The 23,697-nt window shown below is 45.0% G+C and overlaps 1 protein-coding gene across 1 annotated transcript in view; it reads right to left on the bottom strand.

Annotated features, from left to right (window-relative positions):
* Window positions 1–6,692: 6,692 nt before the first annotated feature.
* TMEM178B (transmembrane protein 178B) overlaps window positions 6,693–23,697 on the bottom strand; it is a 226,354-nt gene continuing 209,349 nt past the window's right edge. The window contains exon 4 of the mRNA XM_050324519.1: window positions 6,693–19,643. Coding sequence (XP_050180476.1) covers window positions 19,393–19,643 — 251 coding nt within the window. The 3' untranslated portion in view covers window positions 6,693–19,392. The remainder of the gene's footprint in view (window positions 19,644–23,697) is intronic.

Below are 23,697 nucleotides of genomic sequence, written 5' to 3'. Positions count from 1 at the left end.
TTTACCTCAATAATTCAGTACCACTACTGCAAATATAATAAAAAAGAAATACAGAGACACTGAGGTACTTTTTTTTAGCAAAATAGGCAAAGGGATAACAAATAAGGGGTTTTAAAAACATAAAACTCTCCTAGATCCTTAAAGAAAGAATAAAATGGGAAGTTGAAGGATAATATCCCACCCCTGCTGGTATGACGGCCTGTAAATCTCTGGTCCTCTTCTCATTCATGTTGTGTGACCCTCTTGTCTGGGCTACACTGGCCTATGACTGTGCTCCTGTAGAGAAATACATCACAGAAGATGTATGCTGCCTGTTTTAGGAGAAATGAGGCAGGTCCCAGGCCACAGGTGCTCCCACTTCGCTGTTCAAAGTGAGGCAAGTCTTCTGGTGTGTGAGGAGAAACACAAGGTCAAAGCTCCCCTTCTGTCCTGAATTGCACGCTGACAGTATTTGTTCTGCTGCAATCCTGTCTGGGCTCAGTCAGGAAATGCAAAAATGCAATCAACTTAGGAAAAAAAGGGATGTGTGCCCCTGGTTTAGTGTTTGTGATGTGGGTGGGAGCGATCTGCCAGCCCAGTGCTCTGCCTGGCTGCACATTCCATTCAGGATCCCATTTCTTTCTCCTCCTGTCTCCTAACTCTGCCTGGTGCTGCTGAGAGGGGGCTTCTGGTCTCCAACACCTTCACACTGCTTAATGGGAGCTACCCAGGATGCAGAATTTGTAGGAGATCTCTTTCCAGCCAACCCTCCTCAGGGCTGTAGGAGGGAGCTGGGACAGAGCAATATTTCACCAGCTCTCACTGTGGTTCGCAAAGTTGAAAATGAACCATGAGAAACTGGAAATCAGTAGCATGGCTCCTCCTGGCCATTGTCCTGGTGGGATGGAAGCTAAGCTGCAGACCTTGGGAATCGGGTTTGCCCTCCACCTCCTCTGGTCTCTGCAAGCAAAAGGCGGGTGTTTTCCGAAGTGGCAGGAGCGAATGTGACAGCAAAGGAGAAATGAGAGGAAGGAGAACAAAGGGCTCTGCACAGAGGTGACATCCTTGAGGGCAGAGCTGGCTAGCTGAGACCTTGGTCTGTTTGCTCCAACGTTGCTATTTGTGGCTGGATGCAGACAACAGTGAGGCAGTAAAAGGCCTTTTATTTAAGGTGCTGACACCTCAGGAGAAAATGAGAAAAAGAGAGGTGCTAAAAGAAAAATACATTGCTTTTCATTCTTCTGTCCTCTCACTTCTTCCTTAAATTTTATGGGATGAACTCGCTCAATTTAAGTACTTGTCAGCAAGGGTCTGACAGGACAATCAAAAGCCATCCACAGTGCCAGCTGGGAACATTTCCCAGTGGCCAAGCACTGGCAGCCACCTCGGCTCTGCCTGGGGGTAGAGCACTGCTCCCCTCCTCCTTTTCCCCTCTCCCCAGGCAGGCCAGGCAATGAACCTGGTGCACGACCTCCTGCACTCCCATTATCAACTCCCGTGAGATCCCGGGTCACAGGAGCACACTCTGTGTTCACAAATAGATGAGCCCCTTCCTAATAAATGTGCAGCTCAGATCTAGCTCTGCAGAGAAGTCGTGGGGCTGGTGAAAATTAATTTGTTGTTACTGGTAAAATGGCGAAAAGGGACCCTTTTTATACAGTCTGGGACTATGCCACCTGGCAACATTTGTGCAGCACTACCTCAGTAGATTTCACAATAAGCTCTTGCAGATGTTAGCCTCTATTCCTACTTACTGATGGGCAAAGCAAGGCAGGCAGGTGGGTTGCAAGGTTTCCTGCAAGGCCATTCTGGATGGTGCTGTTACAGCTGGAGGAGGAAGGAAAGCCTGGCTGACTGCCTATCCTGAAATACAGCTTCCCTCAGGGCATCTTCCCCTCTCTGCAGATGTGTTGCAACTTGCCAGGTGTATTTTGGGAGCATTCAGATCCTGCCTCAGATAACGTGGATCTCCATTCCAACCATGAATGTTCCCATATCATCCTCCCTGGTGGGCTCCTCTACGGGACTCAATCCCGGAGCAAAGCTCTCAACAATGACAGAGCCTCCTGGATGAAAGGAAGAGCCAATGCACCTTTGGCAGGAACGGCAATGACAGCTGCGATGGGCAAAGGTGTCACCCAGGACGCAGAGCTGCTGCTGCCACCTGCGTCCCCTGGCTCGGCTGGGCCTCCCGGGACACTGCGCATCTTCAAGGAAAAAGCTGAGCTCTGGACGTAGTATTTTTAGACTGGTTTCCTAAGGAAATGAAGATTCTGTCGCTTCATGTCTGCCCATCTGTCCCCATCAAACCTTGAATCTGCTGGCTATTTGCAAACAAGTTTGATGTGGCACTGGAAGTCTCAAAAACATTTAGATTTCTGTTTGTGAAAGTTGGTAGCTGGGAAGAGACAAAAAGTGCAAGGTAATGCATGAATCTCCTTATGACAGAAGGGAAGGAAGGAAGGAAGGACTCAGCAGTCACCCGTTCTGTTTGAAAGCTCTTCATAAACCTCAGCACATGGTATTTCTTGCTGCAAACATTGTGGGTAGAGAATTCCCAAAGGGAATGAGCGAGGTTAAATGAAGCAGAAGCTGCAGCCTGTCAGAGACACCCCAAATGTGAAACTGAGAAATCAAGGCTTTGTTCACTGCACAGAGCAACACGTTTCACTCTCAGCTTCCTTTTCTCTGACAGGTTTGCAGGAAGCTTGTAAGAAACCATAACAGAAGGAAATCTGCCCCGCTGTGAAGGTGGATATTCGGTTGCATTTGGTGTTTTACCTACCCACTGAGGGCGTGTGTGTGCCTGTGTGTGTGTGTCCTCTATTTATTCAGCCATTAGAAAGCATTGAAGTACTAAGTGGCTTTCTGTGCACAGTGGTTTCAAGTATATATGGCCAACTCCAAGTACTGACTGTAGCTGTGAAGACCTTGCCTTTGTGTTTTATTCCCTTCTCTCCCCCTTTGGCTGTCTCTGCTTTTCCAAATGATCCTTATATCAGGGTTTATTATTTCTCCCTTTATGTTCCTGGCGTGCATTTTGAATGGTGCTGTGAACAGTTAGCAAAAGCCTAAGCAGGATTCTTAGTGCCTTCAGTTCTCCTGTCTAACATGTCCCGAAATACCCACCATCATCTTCGGCTGAAAGGGTTGTCTCTGGGGAGCTGAGCAGTGGAGAGATGATGGCCCAAAGCTTAAACTCTGTGACCTCTTTCTGACCCTATCTGCTGGCAGTAGAGCTCTCACGCCGCTGGGCATGCCCTTGGGCCACCAGCTCATTTCCTGGTAAAGAGCTGAGCTCTGTCAGAGGGCTTTGCTATCACAGCCAGTGCAGGCTTCACTCTGAGCAGCCAGCTCCAGGTGACATCCTTGCTCCCCGTGACATCCACTTTGAATTTCAGAACTGAGAAGACCAAGGGTTTATCTGAGGATGGGAAGAAATAGCAGGGAATTAAGCAGTCACAGGAAAAAGTGCAGTTTTTTACAAAGAAGTGGTCAGTGGTCAACCTTTGCTGGTCAATAGGAGATGCAGGATAGCAGAGAGAGGGTGTTTGAGGCATGCTGGGGATGCTGGGCCAAGCCAGTGGCCTGTGTGGTGGTGACCTCTGAGATGGCAGCAGCCTCTGTCACTCCTGGCTGGAGACAGGCTCACTGCTTCGTTTGGTGTGGGTTAGCAGGCTGATAAAATCGTTGTTGAGCTGGCATAGTTCTTCCACTTCTGTCTCATGAAAATGAATAAGACCATGCTCCCTCTGAGCAGGGAAGGAGCAAAAATTTTAGTAAATGCAGCTTGTTAGGTGGTCTGGTTCTGGTCTCTGCAGGAAAAGAGCTCAGCCATGACTCTTTAGAGGGCCCCTGGGGAAGAGCCCGATAATGTAACAGAATAATGAGTGTCGACCTATGAGAGCATTTCATTACCAGCATCCTCACCCCACGCAGCCCCAGCCTGCTGCAGTCATCATGTGTGTCTGACAAGAAAGGTCACCGTGAGATTATCCTGCCTCTGAGACAGAACAGTGAGGGGGTCCTCGCTCCTGGGTGGGCACAAAACATTAGCAGATACTCAAGGGAAAGCTGCACTTTGGGATGCTGCTCAGTGACACAGCGAGGGATTTCTCTGCTCTGAAGAACTGGAGTTGCTGTCCCCTGTCCCTCTGTTCGACCTGCCAAGGCCCCACTGTGTTGCAGAGGAAGCTGACAAGAGGATTTCTTTCTCCTAAATGTAATTCTCAAAATTTTCACTACTTTCCTTCCTAATTCAGTAGTTACTTCCCTTCCCAACCAGCTGGAATCTTGAATAGATGGTGCTAATTCAAAGTAGGAGCTGGACCATGAGAGATAAGTGCTCCTGCTACACTTCCCAAACTGTGAGCTGCCAAGTCCAGCTGCCCATCGTGGCAGGGGGGCAGTGTCTGTGTAAGGCAACCTCAGCCCTTGTCTTCCTGACTGAGACAGCCTAACAAGGGCACAGCAAGCCCCTGCTCTGCCATGGGCAGCTTGGGTGATGCTGAGTTATTCAAATCCCTCTGTTCTCCAATTCCCGCTGTGGTGAACCTACAGTTAATGAATTTTCCCTTGTCTCACGTTTAGCCACATTTTGCTAAACGTTTTCTCTTGAAATGTGTCTGCTTTGTTTAGCTGGATTGCAGGCTTCTGTGTGATCCTATGGCTCTGCCTGATATACCTTCTCTGGCCAGAGAGCCAGACCCCAAGACGTGAGCAGCAGCCTGCAAAGCACCACAGAGTTGGCAGCAGCAGGGCTGGGCAGCCCAGGCGCTGCAGGGAGTAACTGTGCACTGGGGGGTTAAAATTCAGCCCTCGAGTGGCTTATGCAAACCTGGCGGTTTGTGCACGATTTTTTCTTGAAGTCAGGCCACTCTCTTTCTGCAATGCAGGCCCTTCCACGACAGCATCTCTAGTTCAACTTTGAAGAAGCAGCTGGCTCCTTATATTCATGTTCTTCCTCCCTCTTTCCCGTACAAGCACTGAGCAGCTGAGCCCTCTGCCCCGGCGGCCACGCTCCTGAGGCCTTCCGTGCCATGAGAGAGGGCACCTGCTTTCCCCTTTGCCATGAAGCAAGCTCTGCTGACTTCCATTTTTAGCACTGATGAATCATGTTGCCTCTACTGATGGCAGAGGGCAAAGACCTGAAGCTGGGTGGGCGGCTGTGCCTGCTGGCACAGGCAGGAGTAGGCAAGGAGAGGACACTTTTAATCAAAAAGGGTTTAATACCTCATGGTGCTGGATAAGCCACTATAAGACCTTTGGTCCCTTCATTTGCCTTGTGGGGGTTGCCAGCTTCTGCACCCCCCATCCAGCTCTTCCCCACTCCTGCTCTCCGCTTTGCCCCATGGATTTTATTCAGAGGAGCAGGCAGGTCATGAACACTGGTAATACAAGTGGGTTCTCTTGAAATGTTGCTAAAATAGGCGCATGCTTTGAGTTCTGTGTTTAGTATATCACCAAGATTTCTGCCTTCCTCAGCCATTTCTGGCAGGGAAAAGGTTAAGGAATTTATGCCAGTACTGATGAGGTTTTTGACAGAGAATTTCCTTTTATGCCTCTCCATGCTGACCTGTCATTTGATTCCTTACTGAAGCTGATATTTTTGACAGAACTCTTTTGGAGGCAGGAAGGACTCCATCCTGAGAACTGCGGGATAGTGTTTGCAATTGCTACAACCCAAAGTCTGTCACTAAAAAACCAGTCAGATTGGGAAGAACCATCAGCCACCTGTCAGGATGTTTTAGGTGCCTCCTTATTTTTGACTGTCAGGTCTTGAGAGGTACAATTCCTAAATCAGGTAAAAAGAGCCAACACAGACAGTTTTAATATTTAACACCATAACCCACAAAATAATCATGTTTTAAAAATACCTTGCCATCATTTACTGTAATAGTTTAGTTCTAGGTTAATTCATTTTAAACTCACTGATTAAAAAAAAAAAAATTAAAGTTGTGGTTTTCTCTTCTTTGTACTCTTTTACTTTTCTTCTGCTAGGACAGTTGCGAGCACTTTTGTCTATTTCTTTTCATTTCTTTGTTTATACATTTGAGGTGGTTTTTGTACCTGTCCATTTGTTATGAATACCCTGACCTTTGAGTGTTCAGTCTGGGACACCTGCAGCCCAACTCTAGTTGCACACTCAAAGCCATACAGAAAATGCGTGTCTGATGAGCTGTTGTTGGCCTGAGGATTCAAGTGCAGTGAGGAAGAACTAATATCAGTGCAGAGCTGTGCCTGCCAGGTTTCCCAAAGCCCTTGCAGCTGAGCACTACAAACCCAACAGGCTGTATTCCGTATTTGGGTTTAGTTGTTTATTTACTGGGGGAAGGTGGGAGCTAAACTACTGTGATGTCTCTATAGATTTCAATCAAATCACAGACTTCAACACACACAGAGATTAATGGTGTTAGAGTACATGCAGTGCTCTAACACCAAGGCTCCAGCAGGAATCAATCTTTTCTATGGCAGGCAGAAAACCTTCCTCATAAATAGTCAGGTTGAGACACTGGTTGTGTTTGTGATGTTCCGTTTGCTGTTTCTGATCAGAAGCCGTCTAGTCTTTATTACTGGTGGTTTTAAAAGAGCATTTCCAGTAGCCCATAGGCCACCCACCTTCCAGTTTTGCTCTTTGTCCTCCATCCTTCACCCGAGCATGGGCATGGTGAGAGGTATCCCTCTCTGCTTCTGACACAAGCAGACACAGCCGCTTAAAACACACAACATGATTTTTTTTATTTGTTTAATCAGTTTACATTCCACAACTGACAGTTTACTTATTTATTTTTTAATTTTCCATGAACAAGTTGTTTAGTTAGTTACCAGACAAGATTTTAATTGATGGAAATACAGTATTCTGTGCCAATCTGGATAAAACCAAAACCAAACAAAATCAAAACGAAAGGAAAATTGTAAGATGTAGCCAGGTTTTTTGGCAAAGTCCTGTGATGCTTTCTGCAACTTTTGTCTTTCAAAGTTATGGGGGTTTGTTCATTCCCCCTGTTAGTTCCCTGATCTCAACCCTGCCACTAAAATGTTCCTTCAGGGCCACAGTCCTGCAAACACCGATGCATGTACACAAACACCTGTGTGTCTGCAGATTAGCACCTTGGATTAACAGAACAAGAAATTTGGGGTTGTTCCACGTTTAAACAACTTCTGTTCACCTCTGCTGCAACAGATTACAGGAAGAAATGGAAAAGTACAACACACTTGATAAGATGTCACATTACTTGTGAAATTAGCCACCACACTCACATCTCACCAGAAGGACCTAACGCAGTAGTCAGTGGTTGCTGATGTGTTGTTAGCACCGATAGCCACAGGAGCCACTTTGCCTCTTGCAGCAGCACAAAAGTCCCAACCTTGCAGGACATGTCACTCTCAATTACTTCTGACAAATGGATGTTACTACCCAAAACTCTGCATGTATTGGCTAAAACGTGCTCCACTTGGTTGAGCAGCTGCATACATAGTTCAAATATCCTCGACAGTGCCCAAAACATAATCAGAAATGGACACTGTTTTGGATTTTTCACAATATGCTGAAGTTTAATGTATTTCAGTGTAATTCCCAATCTAGCAAAGCACTGAGGCATGTGCCCAGCTTTGAGCACAGCATCCTTAATGGGACCTTTATGTTTGAAATTAGGCAAGTGCTTTGTGGGATCAAAGCTCTGTAGCAGTGCTCTGAAGAAGTCAGGACCCTGAGTGTCCTAATCCTGGGTTTCATATTTACAGCCACTGCAGATTGGAATAAACCAGCTACAGCATGGATTTTCAAAAGTGCTGAAAACAGAAGGCTCCACCTGCAGCTGGTAGAAGTTGTGAGGGGGCATCAAATCGCTAAACATCTGGTCTTTTCCCAGGCTTTTGGCTTCCCATCTCCAAAATGGCTATAATACCTACCTGCCTCAAGACAGGTCTGATGTGACTCGTACTTGTAAAATTTTCTAAAGAGAAAATATGCCAGATGAATGCAATGTATCACTGCATTTCTCTGAATACGCCTGAGTATTGTGGCATACTAGGTCTTTTCTAATCCAGCTTTGATGTGTGCGTACTGCACTTAGAGGAAACATAAACATCTGGCCAAGACATACCCACATGACAAATGTCTTGTACCAGTCATATTATTTTACTTGGGAATGTCCTAGGAAAGTGCTGACACACTTCAGTTTGCAGGCATTTAAGTGAATTATTATCCTAAGCCTCCCAAGCTGTCAATTAGAGACAGTGATGATTGCTACTTTTCTCATCATCAAAGGATGATTATGGGAGTTGTTTCATTTCTTCTGAGCAAGAAAAAAAAAAATTCATAAAGGAAAAAGGACCAATGAGGAAGTCAGGAGAAGGGAACCCTCCAAAAACTTTTGGCCAGTGTGGTAGCTCATGTTTAAGGTGAATATTACTTGGGGCAGAAGAAATCCTGAAGAGCAAATATCTGCATGAGATGCTCCTGCTGTGGACAGAGGGGAGTACAGTGAGTTTGATTTCTCACTGAGCCTTGTGTGAAATGCTCGTGCCTTCACACAGGAATGTTTTGCCACCTCTGCAGCCATCTGCCATGGGCACAAGTGGAGTCAGACCCACACGCTGAACTGGCCACGTGGCTCATGAGCAGCACGGGGGCTTGCACGGGAAGGTGATGCTGCAGCTCTCTGATGTGGGGTGGCTGTGGGAGCTCCACTTGTCCCCCTGCCTTAGCCCCAGGATCGTCCTGGTGCCAGGCATTGCTGCTGTCCCACAGGAGCCTGTGCATTCCCTCGCTGCAGCAGGGTCACAGGAGTGGTTATGGCTTTCACTAGGAGGTGAGACAGGTTTTTTTAAGAGTAAGTGGAAAATTATCCAAGAAGATAATCCAAGTGCATCAGGGAGCTGAGGAGGTCAGGGCAGGCCTCTCTTGGCAAGATACACTCTTGGCAAAGTGAACCCAGCAGGGAGGAGAATATGCATGGCTGGACACACAGGGCTGTTGTAAAGAATGGGAAAGGAAGATAAACTGGGACAGGATCACCTTTTAGAGCCTCCTCCCACGTGATGTTGGGCATTGACTTCATCACCTTTGAAAAGGAGGTTTTCTTTGTCAGTAAAACTCTGAAAACTCTGCAAAACCCCTTGTGGGATACAGTGAGTCAACAGTTGAAAGAGCAACCTTTGAGAGTCTCACATTCCAGAACCCTCCTTGTCCCTCTCACAGAGAGGGAGGGCAGGAGGGTGATGATGAGAATTTAGGAACATTCTGAAAAGTGTTGCAGAGAACGGTGCTGCAGCCTTAAACTTGATTAATTCTCAAGCTCCTCCTCGTTTCCAGAGTTCACTCTTAAAGCCTTTATTTCTTTTTCACAGACATCTCAAATAACAAAACAGTCACATATGCAAGAGCTGGTATGGAATGGGATTTAGAGAAAAATATCTTTACAGGAAGTATGTCTATATTCTCACACGGTGGGGAGGAAGAAGAAGAGAGGGAGAGAGAGATACGTATCTTACTCCTCAAAAAAGGGAAAGGGAGGACAGGAGAAGAATGTCAGGATGATACACTCCAGCTTGGGCAAGGTGATATCATGCTGAAAGTAACATTTGATCTCTGGAACTCAGCTTTATCTTCCACGTTCTAGCTAAAGTCTTTCCCTAAGCACAGTACTTTACAGGTCCATGCAGACCAGCTGAAGTCCCTCTTGTCTTAACAGTATTTTTAAAAATTAAGTTGATCTGAGAGATGGGTGAAGATTGTCAAGTTGCTGACTTAAATTTAGCTGTAGAAACAAATAGTAGTGACCATACATTGACACAAGATCCAGAGTTCACTCAGCCCTACAGTTTTCAGAAATCAGTTTAATTTTCCCACTTCTCTGTGTTTCTGTTATTTAGGTAAAATATGAGAATATACAAGAGTTCCAAAGTTCTTGTAGTAGATTAAATTGCTGGTCCTTCCAGCCAGACTGGCTATCAATATGCAATTCCAAATTTTGGCTCTGAGAGACTCTCACCATGAGATGGAGACGTATGTTCAGCCTTGTCAGAGCAGCTTTCTGAATAATACAGTCACAGTTCATTCTCTTGTTGAGTCCTCAGTTTGGTTTTCTGAGGACAGCTATAATCCCAACAATAAGGGATGAAATTGCAATCTCTTTAATCTCCATGTAAGCTGTTTGTAAAGCAGTTATTAACATTGAAAGAAAGAATATGAAACTACCCAAACTGTACTTTGGAGGAGAATTTTTTGATTATCACTAGCAGCTAGATGACTTTTTCAGGCCAGTTTGGGGATGGAGCAAGAAATTAACCTTTGAAGAGCTCAGCCATTCAAACTTTTAAGATGTAAATTCACTCTTTGAACTGCTTCAGCAATGCCTATGACTGACAGAGAAAGGTGAAGAGTTCAGACCAAAGATCTCTGACCTTCAGCAACTGGGACCATCCAGTTGTCTGTGCCTGGAGAACAGGACAAGGAACTCGCCTCAAATGCTATTTCCAGGGATTGGGGCAAGCCCTATCCTTTGCAGTCATGTTGCAGTTTGGGAGGGGAAGGCTATAGTGAACACCTCCCTTTGTTCCAGCAGCCTTTCACAGTTAACACCTGTGTCTTACATGGTGAGCCTGGGCCATGCATCTGAAGCACAGGGACATGGCTGATCTCCGTATGGATGCTCTTCTGCTCTAGGTACCTGATTCATCTCACCAGGATTTAGGATCTTTTAAGATTTTGGGACCAGCCAAGAGAGGTGGGTGGTCACTGCATGAAGCAAGAAGGAGCTCCTAAAGCTGTCTGAGATGTGAGTTTTGCTGGGTCACCATCTGTACGTGACTGTGTCTCTTCACCACCTGTACAAGAAACCAAGAGAGATGAGCCCATCAGCACAAAGATGCTCAGTGAAGTGCCCAAGGTTAAGGGGGATGAATTCAGGTCAGAAAATCCTGGCCTTTGTGTGGCTTGAGGTCACCCACAAAAGTGCTCCTCGCAAACATACACCTAGTGCAGAACAGCATCCCTACGAAAGGCCCTCTGAATAAAGGACAAGTGAGTCGATTGAGGGAGCTACTGCTGAACAGAAATTCTGCCATTGCTTTTTCAGTCCATTTCTCTTCCTTAAAAAAGCCCTTGAGACCCAGTCCTTGGACTGGATGTACGTGTGCGGATGTGCGTGCCGCTGACTTGAGCGTGGTACCCCTCCTCAGCTGGTGCAATGGCAAAATGAGGATTTTCCTGGGAAATAGGATCTTTTTCGTTCGTTTTGATTTAAATCTGAGATAAATGAGGATTGTGAAAAAAGAAACAGTCCTTTGCCTGAAATTCTGTACATCAGCCTCAGGTTATTTCAGGCAATCATGAAGCTATGGACATTTTTCAGAAATTTACAAATATATATACAGATATACACATATATACATGTATATGTGTGTGTCAGCCTATGGGCTAGATTTACTACTGCTTTATTCCAGCCACACACAAATATAATGGTTGTTTTTTTACAAAAAGAGATTGGTATATAGTTGGAGTGACTTAGCAGTGACTGTTCCTGTGTTTATGCAAAAGATCCTCAAGTGGGCTGACATTTAAGTACAGTCCCCTTACATAAGTCCCATCATCACATATGCACAAAAAGAGGACCCAGTCTTACAGCTGTTAATGAAGCAAATTTCCCTTTGATTCCAATGACCTGTAATCAAAGGGAATTTTACTTGAGAAAGAACTGAAAGTTCAAGCCCATTTTAGGTACAGTTTACACAGTTTTGAAAGTTGTAACATCTGTCATACTAGGCCTCAAAAAGATTTAGAATAATTAAAGTGACTGCAAAAAAAACCTCCAAAAGTTCCCAAATATGCTTTTCCATGTAAACAGGGGAAATTTTGTTCTGCAAAAGATCAAGCCACATATACATAGCTATAAACACTCTAAGTGATGGAAATTGCCAAGTAAAAATAGTAACAGTTTAAATTAGATATCTGTGATTGCTGTTGGTGCCCAGGAGTTATAAATAATTCAGTACACTCTAACTGAATAGTCTAAGGCTGCACTTTCATTGTTCTGATTACTCAAACCTTTTTCTTATGATCTATATTGTTAATGAATAACCCTTTTGTAAAAAAAATACAGCCTTATGCTCTACAGCCAGAAGAAAATTATTCTTGAGATAAAACATCACAAGAGCTTAAGCAAATTAGAAGCACGTATGATTTTTTAAAAATATATATGTAGGCACCAAAGGCATTTAGCGTTTTATTCACCGTCTAAGGAGGAATTGGATGCTGAGGCTTTTTTGTGTATCTGGCCCCAGGAGACTAAGCCATGTCTGACTCACACTCCTCAGACTCTATATCACTTTGAAACTGGGGCAAAACCTACAGATTTTTGAAGGCTTGACTCTTTTATCTCATCTACTGCAGAATCGGTTACTGGTTGGGTATTTCTGACCAGCTGGCAAAACAACAAGGCCACTTGAAGGAATTGCCTTTACAGAGATGTTCCTGTGCCCTGCTGCCCACAGGTGGAGCTCAGAGCCGTGGGGACATGAAGCTCACTGCTGTGCCGAGCAGCGTTAACCTCGTGCTGCCGACAGCCCGCACAAACCCTCTGGGGACAGAAATAAGACTTGGGTGGTGCCCTGTCACGGCACTGCCTCTGGGCACGGTGGAATTGTTACACCGGGGGATCATAAACGTTTCTGCTTTGGAGGAGACACATTGGCAGCTCTTTCTTAAATTTCCAAATGCTTTTTGATGGAGAAAACCAAATTCATCCCGGTTGTCTTGTGTTTCCCCATGTATCTACAGCAGATGGTTACCATGTGATCTGCACACACAACCTAACACGGACACAGATGGCATCGGAATTGCATTGCAACTCCAGAGTTAAGTATTAAAGAATGGAAAACAATTATGCTGAGTTTTGCTGTGTGTTTTCTCTCTACATAGAACACTTTTACAGGTCACTGGCACCCACATCACGTGGGATGTACATGTGTGTGTGTTTAAGGAAGGAGGCAAGTGAGGCCACCCATGTGTACACACCCTATACAAGAAAATTTTTGAAGTCACTTTCTGCCACTGGGCAGGAGTGTTAATCAGTGAAGGAAACATATAAAAATGCAATCCTAGAAGCAACTGACAATTCCTGCTGCTGATCCTGCAGGTGACATTGGATTGTCCTCACAGAATTCTACCAATGCCCATCAGTTTTTACCTATAGCAACTGCTGTTGGGTTTCCTTTTTTTCACTCCCCCACCTTCCCCTGGAGATAACCTATCTGAGACTGATATCTTCATTTCAAGTCTTCCCTGAACAAGGAAGGACAATTGATCTGTGACTCTGGAGTGCTTTAAAAGAGCTGACCAGCATTTCATTTCCCTCTTGTGACCTATATTGAGGCAGTTGTCTAGGCTCTTTCTCCAAATCTCCTAAACTAGTGCAAGGCACACAGCAGTTGGACTGACATCATTGTATCAGGCTCCAGTTCTCCCACTGGTGTCAACAAGGAGTTTGTCAGAGTCCCCTGGCACCAGCTGCATTTGTTTTAAAAATGTTGCAGTCTCTAACTGTGACTTCAAAGAGGGCTGTAGGATTGGGGTGTTAGTGGGGTAGACAGAATGGAAACCTACATTGGGGAGGAGGAGAAGCAGGGAGAAGGGGGAGGTAACGTCTGACGACTTTCTTTCTAAAGCCAAAAATAGATATTGTGAGTGTGTAAGTGTGCAATTTTCGGTGTTAACTAAGACAGCACTAAAATATTTTCTAAGGCACCTGATCTTTCTATGGACTTCAAGGGACTATGGAACAGATGCATTATATTCCTGGCTAGAACTGGAAACAGTGGGGCTATAAGTTTTGAGCCGAGCCCTGGGTTTTGAGTTTTCAGCTTAGACTGGCCGAATCAAGATTTTATGGATCCGCCCTGGAGTTTGCAATCAAACTTTAGGCTTTTCTGAAATTCGGTTCCTGACCTTGGAAATTCATCCATGGCTAATCTTTACATGCTGTTTGTGCTTCATGCACACTTTTTACTCTTTGCCTCTCAGTGGTACCTGGCAATCGTTCAGAGCTGTCTCAGTTTTTCACCTTGAGTCTTGCCTTGCTGGCTGGATGAGCACAGCGGTTTGGGCCACAAAAGAGTGTGAAACCTGGGGGCAAGGAAATGCAGGCTTAGTTCTTGTGATGTGCCTGAGCATCCCTGTAGCTCTTCCAGGCCTACGTGGAGATACGTAGAAGAAAGAGCCCGAATAATGTATGTCTTTATTTAAGCTATACTTGGTAACATACTATTTTCCCTCCATTTCGCTGCTGGCAGTTAGCTTGGCACTCATGAATTAAGGACAGATTACAGTGATTTTCTTCTGAGCTCTGCTTATCAGTGGGGCTCCAGGGATGAGCCTGATCCGGCGGCGCTGCATGGTGGGTAAATGGACAGCCATGGAGACACAGTTCTTTCAGGAATGCTTTGGAATTTGAGATACCCCCTGCATATCAACCCTCTCCCTCACCAGCGCTGTTTTATTCACCATCCAACGAACTGCTCAGCTAATGTGCCGTAGCTAAAAATGGTCCCAAATGACTTGCATCTACAGGAAAGCAGAATACCTTCACTCTCACGATTCAATCCTGGAAGGATGAGGATCCTCTGTTCAGAGGACTCTGAGGGTGGGGTTTTTTTCCTTTCATTTGTTATTGCAGCCTGAATAACATTTTAAAAAGTAATGGCAACTTTTCAAAAGCAATATTTCAAAGAAATTACTCTGGTCGCTGGTGGTTTGTGATCCACTTGTTACTGTCCCTGGGGTGGAATGAAAGGAAAAAAAGCCCAACTAGAAAAAGGAGTGGAGGGACTGTACTCTTTAGATGAGGGAAGATCAGTTGTGTGTTTGCAGAGAGGGAGAAGGGAGAGATGATATATACAGGCGGCCAATATGAGTCAGGAAATTTAACACACAAACAGCTTTAGTGTGAAGAAGAAGGTGTCCTATACAGTACATAAGACACAGGGCTCATGTTCTCCTGCCATGGAGCCCTCTCTCATATCCAGTGTCCCCGGCAGGGATGGACAGCAGAACCCCTGTAGCTGACTCACTGCGGTCACAGGGCAACATCCCTGTACAATAACTGAGGGTCACCTACACAAAACCTCAGCCTGCAGAGTGCAGTGGGTTGAGACAATTCATCCTTAGGATGGGCCTTGTGTGATATCTGTGTTCACTGCAGTCAAGTGACTCCCCTCTCTCTGGAGCACAGAGAAGTGTTGTCCCAGCACTGCAACATGAAAGGCCACATGCAGGAAAGAACCTGCCAGATATGGACCCTGCCCTTCCACCTCATGGAAAGGGAGGCCAAGCATGTGCTGGTACCTCAGGCTAGGACAAGAGTGTCACTTTATCTGCAGGGGGAGGATAGGAAAAGAAGAGTGGGGGCTGGACTCTGCAGGAAGCTGAATGTCACCCAGGAAAGCACATTCTTAACTTTAAGAGTATGAATAGTCTACCAAAGTTAAGGGGATTAGACACATGCTCCAAATAAAGCACACGCTTAGGCACTTGGCCAGAGCAGTTCTGAGGGATGGGGTCAAGCCCCTTAATGCCGGGATCACAGAAAACAGATTTCTAAATTAGCTACTCCTCCAAATAAGAAACCACACACCAGTCGAACAGCTTGAATCTCTGTTCAGAAGGATATTTCAAAACCTCCCCAAAGTGCAGAAACTCAGACTAGATAAGAGTGTGCTTTGGCTCAGTATAGATGGAGACACTAACCATCACAGATTTGGACCTAGGTGTATTTTGAGTCAGCCCTGCTCTAAAGACGAGTCTGAGCCAACAGCAAGCGTGGTGGGGCTGTGAGCCCCATTCAAGGCTATGGAAGCACGTGGGACTCCTCCCAGTTCTGTGAGTAGCACGGAGGAAAATTCACGATACCCCAAGGGGGGGTTGGCCTTATTTCAAGCACTGATGAGAAAACTGGTGTTTGGACAACCAGTCCAAACTGTCTGGGGGGATCCAGTTGGAGATTAAGGTGATATGATCACCTGCTGCTTCAGACATTCCCATAGCTTTTAAGATGCTTCATAGCCACACAGGCCTTACAGACCCTATGCAATAGCAAGTGGAAAATCACAGAATTGGCCCAATGATCCCGGGTTAACACTTTTCTGTTGACAATAAAAATAATTATAACCCTCTTCCACCACTGCCACACACAGACAGTCACACAGGCTCATATATAGCTTGTAAAACAACACTATCACAGAATACTCCATCAAGGCAAAACTGTTTTTGTGCCAGCTGCAGAAAGAAAGCAAAGCTTTGAAAATCCATGAAACAGCAAAATTACTTCAATTTCTTTAAATCTTACTGCTATACCTCTTTCAAAACTGTATCTGTAGAAAAATACACCCTATGAGCACTCATGAACCACACAAGGATACATCAGCACAGGAGCTGCTGTACTGCTTTCCATGCCACAGGGGCTGATGGTGGACTCCAGCTATGTACCTCTGTGCACTTTGGTTTACCTGGGTCACTCCAGATATCTGTATTCACATGAAACACCTTCCCTATCACACTCAGCCCTGCAGAGGAGGAAGAAAGTCTGCATTCAAAGCTGTTTTAATGAAACAGCTATCATTTTCCTAATAATATCTTAATGGGAAGTTGGTTTTTTTGCAAAATTTTTCACACTTCGAAGAAATGAACAATTTTTTATAGGTCTCTCTTGGTTTCCAGTTATTGGTTTTCTGCTTTCAGTTTTCATTTAGCTTTCCAAGGCTGTTTTTATTTCAAATTTTCTTCTTCTGTCCAATGGTAATTTATTATCCTCCTTACCCAGTAGGCACTTGCACAGTCAAATGGTTTCAAAACTTTTCAAAACCACTCTATTTGAAAACCTTGCCAGAAAAAAAAAAAAATAAACTAATCTACTTATAAAGCAAGTTGTTTCAAGGCTTGTATTTTTAACACGAATAAATAAATAATTTCTCTGGTCACATCTAATGGAAAATGAAATTATGAAACTTCAGTTGACAGGGATGGCACTTCAGTGGCAACACACTGACTTAGCAGCTGGCATTGGCATGTTTGGGGAATTTGTAGACAACAAAAAGCAAAAGCTAGGTAGTTGAGAAAGAAGGAAACAAACCCAAATCTACCCTACTCCAACATGCCCTTCAGAAACTTCACTCCTTGGGGTACTGTTAATAGAGCAACATCATCACACAAGGTGTAACGGGGAAGAGGGGCTGCAAGGAGAATAGCTGGCCATGAAATTGTACTGTGTAAGAATTATTTGTTAGCCAGATTTTTTTAAACCAAACAATACTGTTTCTTGCCAGCTTGTGTAAGTGGCATGACCTGGAAATTAATGCCTGCATTTCTGTTCAGCAGGCACCGCCTCAACAGGTTGCCTCCTTCTCCTAGTGAGATTTTTTAGATGCGGAGGATGACTTTTTATTGACTCATGATGGCATGCAGCTGTCACGTACAAAAGGATTGCTGGTACTATCCCTGAATTAAGAACATGTTGGGTCGGGTTGGTTTAGGGGAGACCTTTCTTCTTTGTCCTGTCTCCCTTTGCCTGTATGTTTGTCAGTGGTGCCCTCTCTCCTGCATATGGCAATTCAGTCATCCTTCTTCAGTCCCTTCGGTTACACCCCTGGCCCTTCTTCCCCACAGTCCCCTCGGCCACCGGTCCCCTGCGAGGACCCAGTGTCCTCATAGCCAAAATGCTTTCCTTCCTTTAATGGCATTCACCCACCTCTCCAGACTTAGCTGTTCATTTAGATCTTCTGGGACCTATGACCTGAACAACGGGAAGAGCAGAGTGAAGGAAAAAAGGAGACAATAGGAAGAGGAGTAGCAGGAAAAAGAGAAAGACCAAAAAAGAGAGAGAGTTCCATTTGCAGATTCACAGTTATATCATACAATGCTTAAGCTCATGGGAAATGGATCTCTGTTCTCTGCATCTGACCCTTTCACGTCCATCTGTACACAGTTCTCCCAGATGGAGAGTGGAGATATCCAGTGATCCGGGGCAGTTTCCAAAGACAAGATGTGGGAAGGTCTTATTTGGCATACATGAACACAATGAGAGGCATCTCTTACTTCTCTCTTACTGAAATTAGCTCCCTTTTCCTCCTCAGCAATGGCTTTTACCCAGTTGTCTTAAACATCCAAAACGGAAACTTGATGAAATCCCATTCCAGCGAATATCTGAGAAGAACAACTGCCAGGGCTCCCCTCACCTCCCTTTTCCTTGGTCGGTTTTCCTCTGTATCCACCATCCTGAACCCTCAGATGCTCCGTGAAAACAAAAAAAATATCCGAAGATCCACCAGACAAGATGTGCTGTCTCAGACCTGACGGATTTCCTTGCGTTTCTGCCGTTGCGGTGCCTCAGTCTTGGGCCACAAACACAGCGTGGATGGTTTGGTGGACAATCACATTGCAATGTTTTAAATTTTTCTTTTTGTTAAAAAAAATAAATAAAGGAAGAGGGAAGAAAAAGTTATACACACATGTATCACAGCATTTTCAAAAGGCCTTCTGCTGCATTTACATTAGCAGTTCAGCCTCAGTTGTAAGCCTGGATGTAAGGCAGCTGGAAGATTAAAACCGCATTGTTGGAAAGTCCGCTGAGATGTCCTCTTGGAGTTTTCTGTTGTTGTTGCTGTTTCTGGTTTTATTTTCTTAGATCTGTGGGGTTTTATTATTATTATTATTTTTACTTGTTTGCTTCTCTCTAAAGTTTGGCAGGCAAAGAGAAAATGCTTGTCTGCTTTTCCTCACATGTTCTGTCCATTTTGTTTTCTGTGTTTTAAGGAAAAAAAAAACCACAACAAAACCCCAAAACCAGTGACAGGACAGGCTTTCTGTCATTTTGTTTTAAGAAAGAAAAAGGAAATGGGTGGGTTTCTGATAGTGGCCTTGAGGAGGTACGTTGTTGAGGTGGCTCAAATGCTTCATTTGCTCCTTTGCTTGCAGTTGGTATTTTCCCTTCTGGCTGCAATGGACACGCTTTTTGTGTCATTCCCCACCCCACGTCCCCACCCCCACCATGTCCTGTACGGATTCTGGTTCCAGATTCCCCACGTGGATCCCCTGTTCCCCTTCCCAAATGGCAGTAGGTAGGTGCAACTGTCGGTTCATTTGACCTCTAAGGTATGATGCCAAAGTTAAGAGTTGGATGGAAGAGCCATGTGAGAGAAAAGCTTTCCCATCGCTGTGAGAAAGAATGAAGCAACACAGAGTCCAGTGGAGATGTGAGTGCCATGTTGGACTCAGCTCTACCTTGGCACTGGCATTAATTTGAGATTTTATATATATTTATAATTATATATACACATATATATGCGTGTATAGGCATACACAGGCAAATATACGTATATATATATGTATGTGTGTGTATGTGTATTTGTTTGCTATTTGTTTTAGCACACTGTCCCATTCTCAGGTCTAGATTTGGGGTGGTTGGTCCTGGGGACAGGTTGGACAGAAGGGGCCAGAGTGCAGAAGAAGCCAGAGATAAGAGTGAGGCCCAGGCCCCCCCACGCACAGAACATGGACCAGCCATAGCCATGGCTGATGTCGTCGGGAAGTCCATACAGGTAGCGGGGGTAGCGGGAGAGCTCAAAGTTGATTCCAGCCACGCACGTGCACAGTGAAATGATGCAGAAGGTTCCTGGAGGAGAGCGGGGAGGGGAGAAGGAGGGAGATAAAAAACAAAGAGAAGTTAGAAGAGTGACAGACATACCACTTTCCAAGCTGCCCGAGAGGAGCTGGTGCAAGCAGAGAGGAAGTGCCTAAAGGAAGATGTCTGTACAGAAAGCGGCTCAGTCTAGTGGCTCCATGGGGAAAGAACTCAGTGCCACCAGAGCCTCGAATATTGATCTGATGATGAACTGAGCTCTGTGGAGAAACTTCAACAGGAATAGTTTTCCATTACTGGCACTCCCTTGCTGAACCAGAACGCTTGATGAAACCATTGATTTTTCTGAAACTCTGCTTTAGACAAACACAGAGTGAATAATCATGTTTCAAATTTTTTGGAGGGGAAAAAAAGCTTGAATTTGTTGTTTAATTCCAATTTTTCAGTGATGCATTTCATAGAATATTACGAAACACTTGACATATTCTGGCTCTGTTGAAATGTACATTTGAAATTACTTGGGAGATTTTCTTCACATGTCTCTTATCAAAATACAGAATTTTTCATTACACAGTCTCCTTTTAAATATCACTGTAAAAATCTCTAAATCCTTCACAAAATTCAGATTCTACCCTCTGCATGACTCCAGTTTCAATCTAGATGCCCTCTGCAGTGTTGGTAAAGTCTTCAAAATATCCTGTTCTTGTTTTCCATCTCTGCAGCAATATTTCATTTCTTATTTCTTCCTGAGAGCACTGCGAGGACAAACTTCATAACTCTGTCAGGTGGTGTTATGGAAAGACAACCCTATCAGATGAGGCTGAACCTTATCCCACCCAGATGAGTCTAATTTTGATCTTTGGCCTCCAGCTTTATCAAAGCTAGACTCTGAGCTCCCGAAATGTCACAATTGCCGCCCACACACCAAATAATGGATAGCTACAGATGCTACACGCTTGCCTCAAGAGATAACAACTCAAGTCAACATAAAGTTGGTAGTTTATTTTTCCTCTCTAATTCCTCCCTTTGTGGGCCTCTCTGGAGAGCCCTGGGCGTGGAAGGCAGCCTACAGGACTGGTGCTGTAGCACACACACGGTCAGTGCCATGTGCCATCCCGCTGTTCACACCCAGATCAGTATCGTGTAATGTGTGCTACCTGCACAGCACGTCCTGCATCTGTGCGCTCTCAGCTGCAGGGGAGGGATCTCCTGTTCTTCCTGGTCCCATCCCTTAGATAGCACAATCTTCCAAAGCAGTCACAGCCAGCCTGGTTTCAGTGACAAGCTCCAGTCTTCTGGTGCCCTTGAGCCCTTCTACTCCTTCCTGCCCCTGCTCCTGCTTCTCTTCTGCAACAGTTTTTCTGTCCTTTCTCTGCTGCTTTTCTCCTTTTAATTGCAGCTGCATTAAAAAAATAGATTTGACACTCCCCACTCTGAAGACAAAGGCAAGATTATTTGGTGAATTCACCTGGGATTTGATTCAGACTTTCCACCATACCCACCTCCCTTACTTAGTAGGAACACCACACAGGTCTAGAATCTACAGGCAAATCTCTATCATGGACCTGCTGTGAGATCATCATCCTGGCCCTCTCTCTCTTCCTTCTTCTGGTCACTGCTGTGTCTATTTGGACTGTCTCTTCTCCAGTGTATTTTTGGAGTGTCACTTGCAGATAGTCTCTTTTGTCAAGGTTGGGGAACACGGGAACTCTGGGTGCCTCCCCTAACACCATAAATAGCTGCCAGATGACCCAGGGTATTCATAAGGAGTCATATTATGATAATGCCATCAGGTACCAGTGTGGGCCAGCAAGCTGCTGCTGCTGTAGGTACTATTCCTGTTTAAATCAATTAGGTTGTCCACGTGTCTTAGGTTATCCAGTGACGTGAAGGTGACTGACAAGAATGAGGTTGTTCCCTGTGTGACACGTCAGCATGTGGGATCAGGCAAAAAAGGATCCATCAGAAGCACTGTGCACTGAACCAAGCTCCATGGCTCATTCCAAATAGTTGTGGTTAGGAAATGATAGGGAAGGCCTTTCTTTGCTAGTAAGAACATGGTAATTTCAGCTCTCTTAAAATAAGAGAGGTGGGTGGGAAAATCTGTGTGGCCAGACTGAAGCCGCATTTGCTAAGTACAAAAGGGAAGGAAATAACTTTGGATTTCAAATACTCCCTGTGCTTTCACGCTTTGTCTTGGCTGTTTTGATCACAAGCTCTTCAGTGCAAAGAATTTTGCTTACTCTTTGTATTTGAACAGTGCCCAATATATTGGCACTCCACCTTGCTTGAGGGTATTCTACCCCTTAACAAAGGAACAATAAAGAGCAAGTGAAAACACTAGAGAACTAAACAAATCACGAGCATGAGACTTCTTTTAAAAAAGGCTGCCCCCATCCTGCCCCTTCGCTGGAGGATGTGCTAACCCCACAATGGCAAATAATGACTGCCAAGCACAATGTCACAGAGTGAACGGTCCTCAGCCAGTCACCGCCCTGTGCTTCTGCAGGATGTCTTGTATAGCACAGGGTTATCAGCCTCTCTAGTGCTATTCATTGCAGACAGAAAAAATGCCATTTTATACTACCTGGAAGAATCTTTATGAGACATTTTATGAGTCCTATGTGTTGCTTGTATTCAGATAAGCCAGGAAGTTCCCACTTATAGCTGATCTGGCCTCTCACCAGGAGGGCTACTGATGAAAACTGGGTCAGGTTACTTCCTCATGACTGTTCAGTAGCTTTTCCTCATGGCAATCACAACACAGAGGATCATCCTCACAAATTGCTTGCTTGTTGGCCACAGTAATGAAAGAGTCACGGATAAAAGGGATGCAGAAACTGAGCTTACACAGGGACATGAAGCCTCTACCAGTCCAGGTAAGACATGGAGCTGAGGTGGCAGGAGGAGGGAGGCTGTTGCTCCTGCCCATGACACTGCACTATGGACATGGTGCTTCAGAGGCAGCAGGACTGCAGGAACTCATGAGCATCCCCATCCCTACAATTCTTTTTCTCCCCAGAAATTAAACTGAACCCTTACTCACTTTCCTGCCAAGTTCTTGCTCTCAGTGAGGTGCCCCCCTACACCGTGCACTAACCCCCCAGAACCCCTGGCAGCCACAGCAATACAAACTGTAATTTCTTTGTGGAAAACACTCCCCATAACTGCAGACCAAGCAAATAACCAGAGCTGAAGGCTGTTGGTCCAGCTGTGGCACAGACACACAGAATGTGAATGGCAGGTGGTAATAAGAGCTCGCTGGTACATGAGCTGGGCAGGAGAGATAAAGACCATCTCCTTCAGCAGCCAGGGGAAGCAGAACACACAAAGCCCTTTGTGCTGGGATTTACACATTTTCATCCTAAGTGAAACACTAATGAATGAGACAAAGCAACAGTGACATTTTTGACAGGTAATTCACGTGTCTCTGCAAAATGCTTCAGTCAGGTGAGAGATGAAATTTCATAAAAAGCTTTGTCTGTGCCACAGAAACTGCTGTTTGACATGTAGTCAAACCTCCATCCTGACTCCTTATCAGGTAGCCTCCCTTCTCCTTGGGCTGGTTTTGACAGTGCCTGTCCTGCTAACGGGCTGATAATCAACTGTGGTTTGAGAACATGAGCTATTAAATACCTCTTGGCCACCTTGCACTTTTCCTTCTTATATATTACAAAAGAATATTAAACATTACATTGAATGTCCCTTCCATTTATATTGGAAGTTTTTTTTAGGACAGAGATGAACTTATTTGCTATATATGTGTATAAGATTGGGGTCCTGCCATCCTTGCTGCAGGGGCAGACACAGTCAGAAGAGGGATGACAGGGGAAGGTAATGTCATTGTTGGTCAAAGCCTAATTCTGAGTGGATTATAAATTAGGGACCTTTGCTGTAGCTGTTTTTAAGCATGATTATACCAAGCAGAGCCACGGGCCTGTGCTGAGAGGAATTAATGTTTTTATAGGTAAATATCCCTTTTCTTTCTGTCAGCCCAGCTCTGGGAGGGGCTGCAATGCCTCTGCAGTTTTTAAAACTCACCTCCAGGGGAGAGCAGAACTGCTCTCTGTGAACCGATTTAAACACA

The sequence above is a fragment of the Myiozetetes cayanensis genome, unplaced genomic scaffold, assembly GCF_022539395.1.
Source record: "Myiozetetes cayanensis isolate MyiCay16 unplaced genomic scaffold, myiCay2020 scf3, whole genome shotgun sequence".
Taxonomy (NCBI): Eukaryota; Metazoa; Chordata; class Aves; order Passeriformes; family Tyrannidae; genus Myiozetetes; species Myiozetetes cayanensis.
Note: the sequence above shows the minus strand (reverse complement) of the source record. Positions and strands in the feature narration are given on the sequence as shown.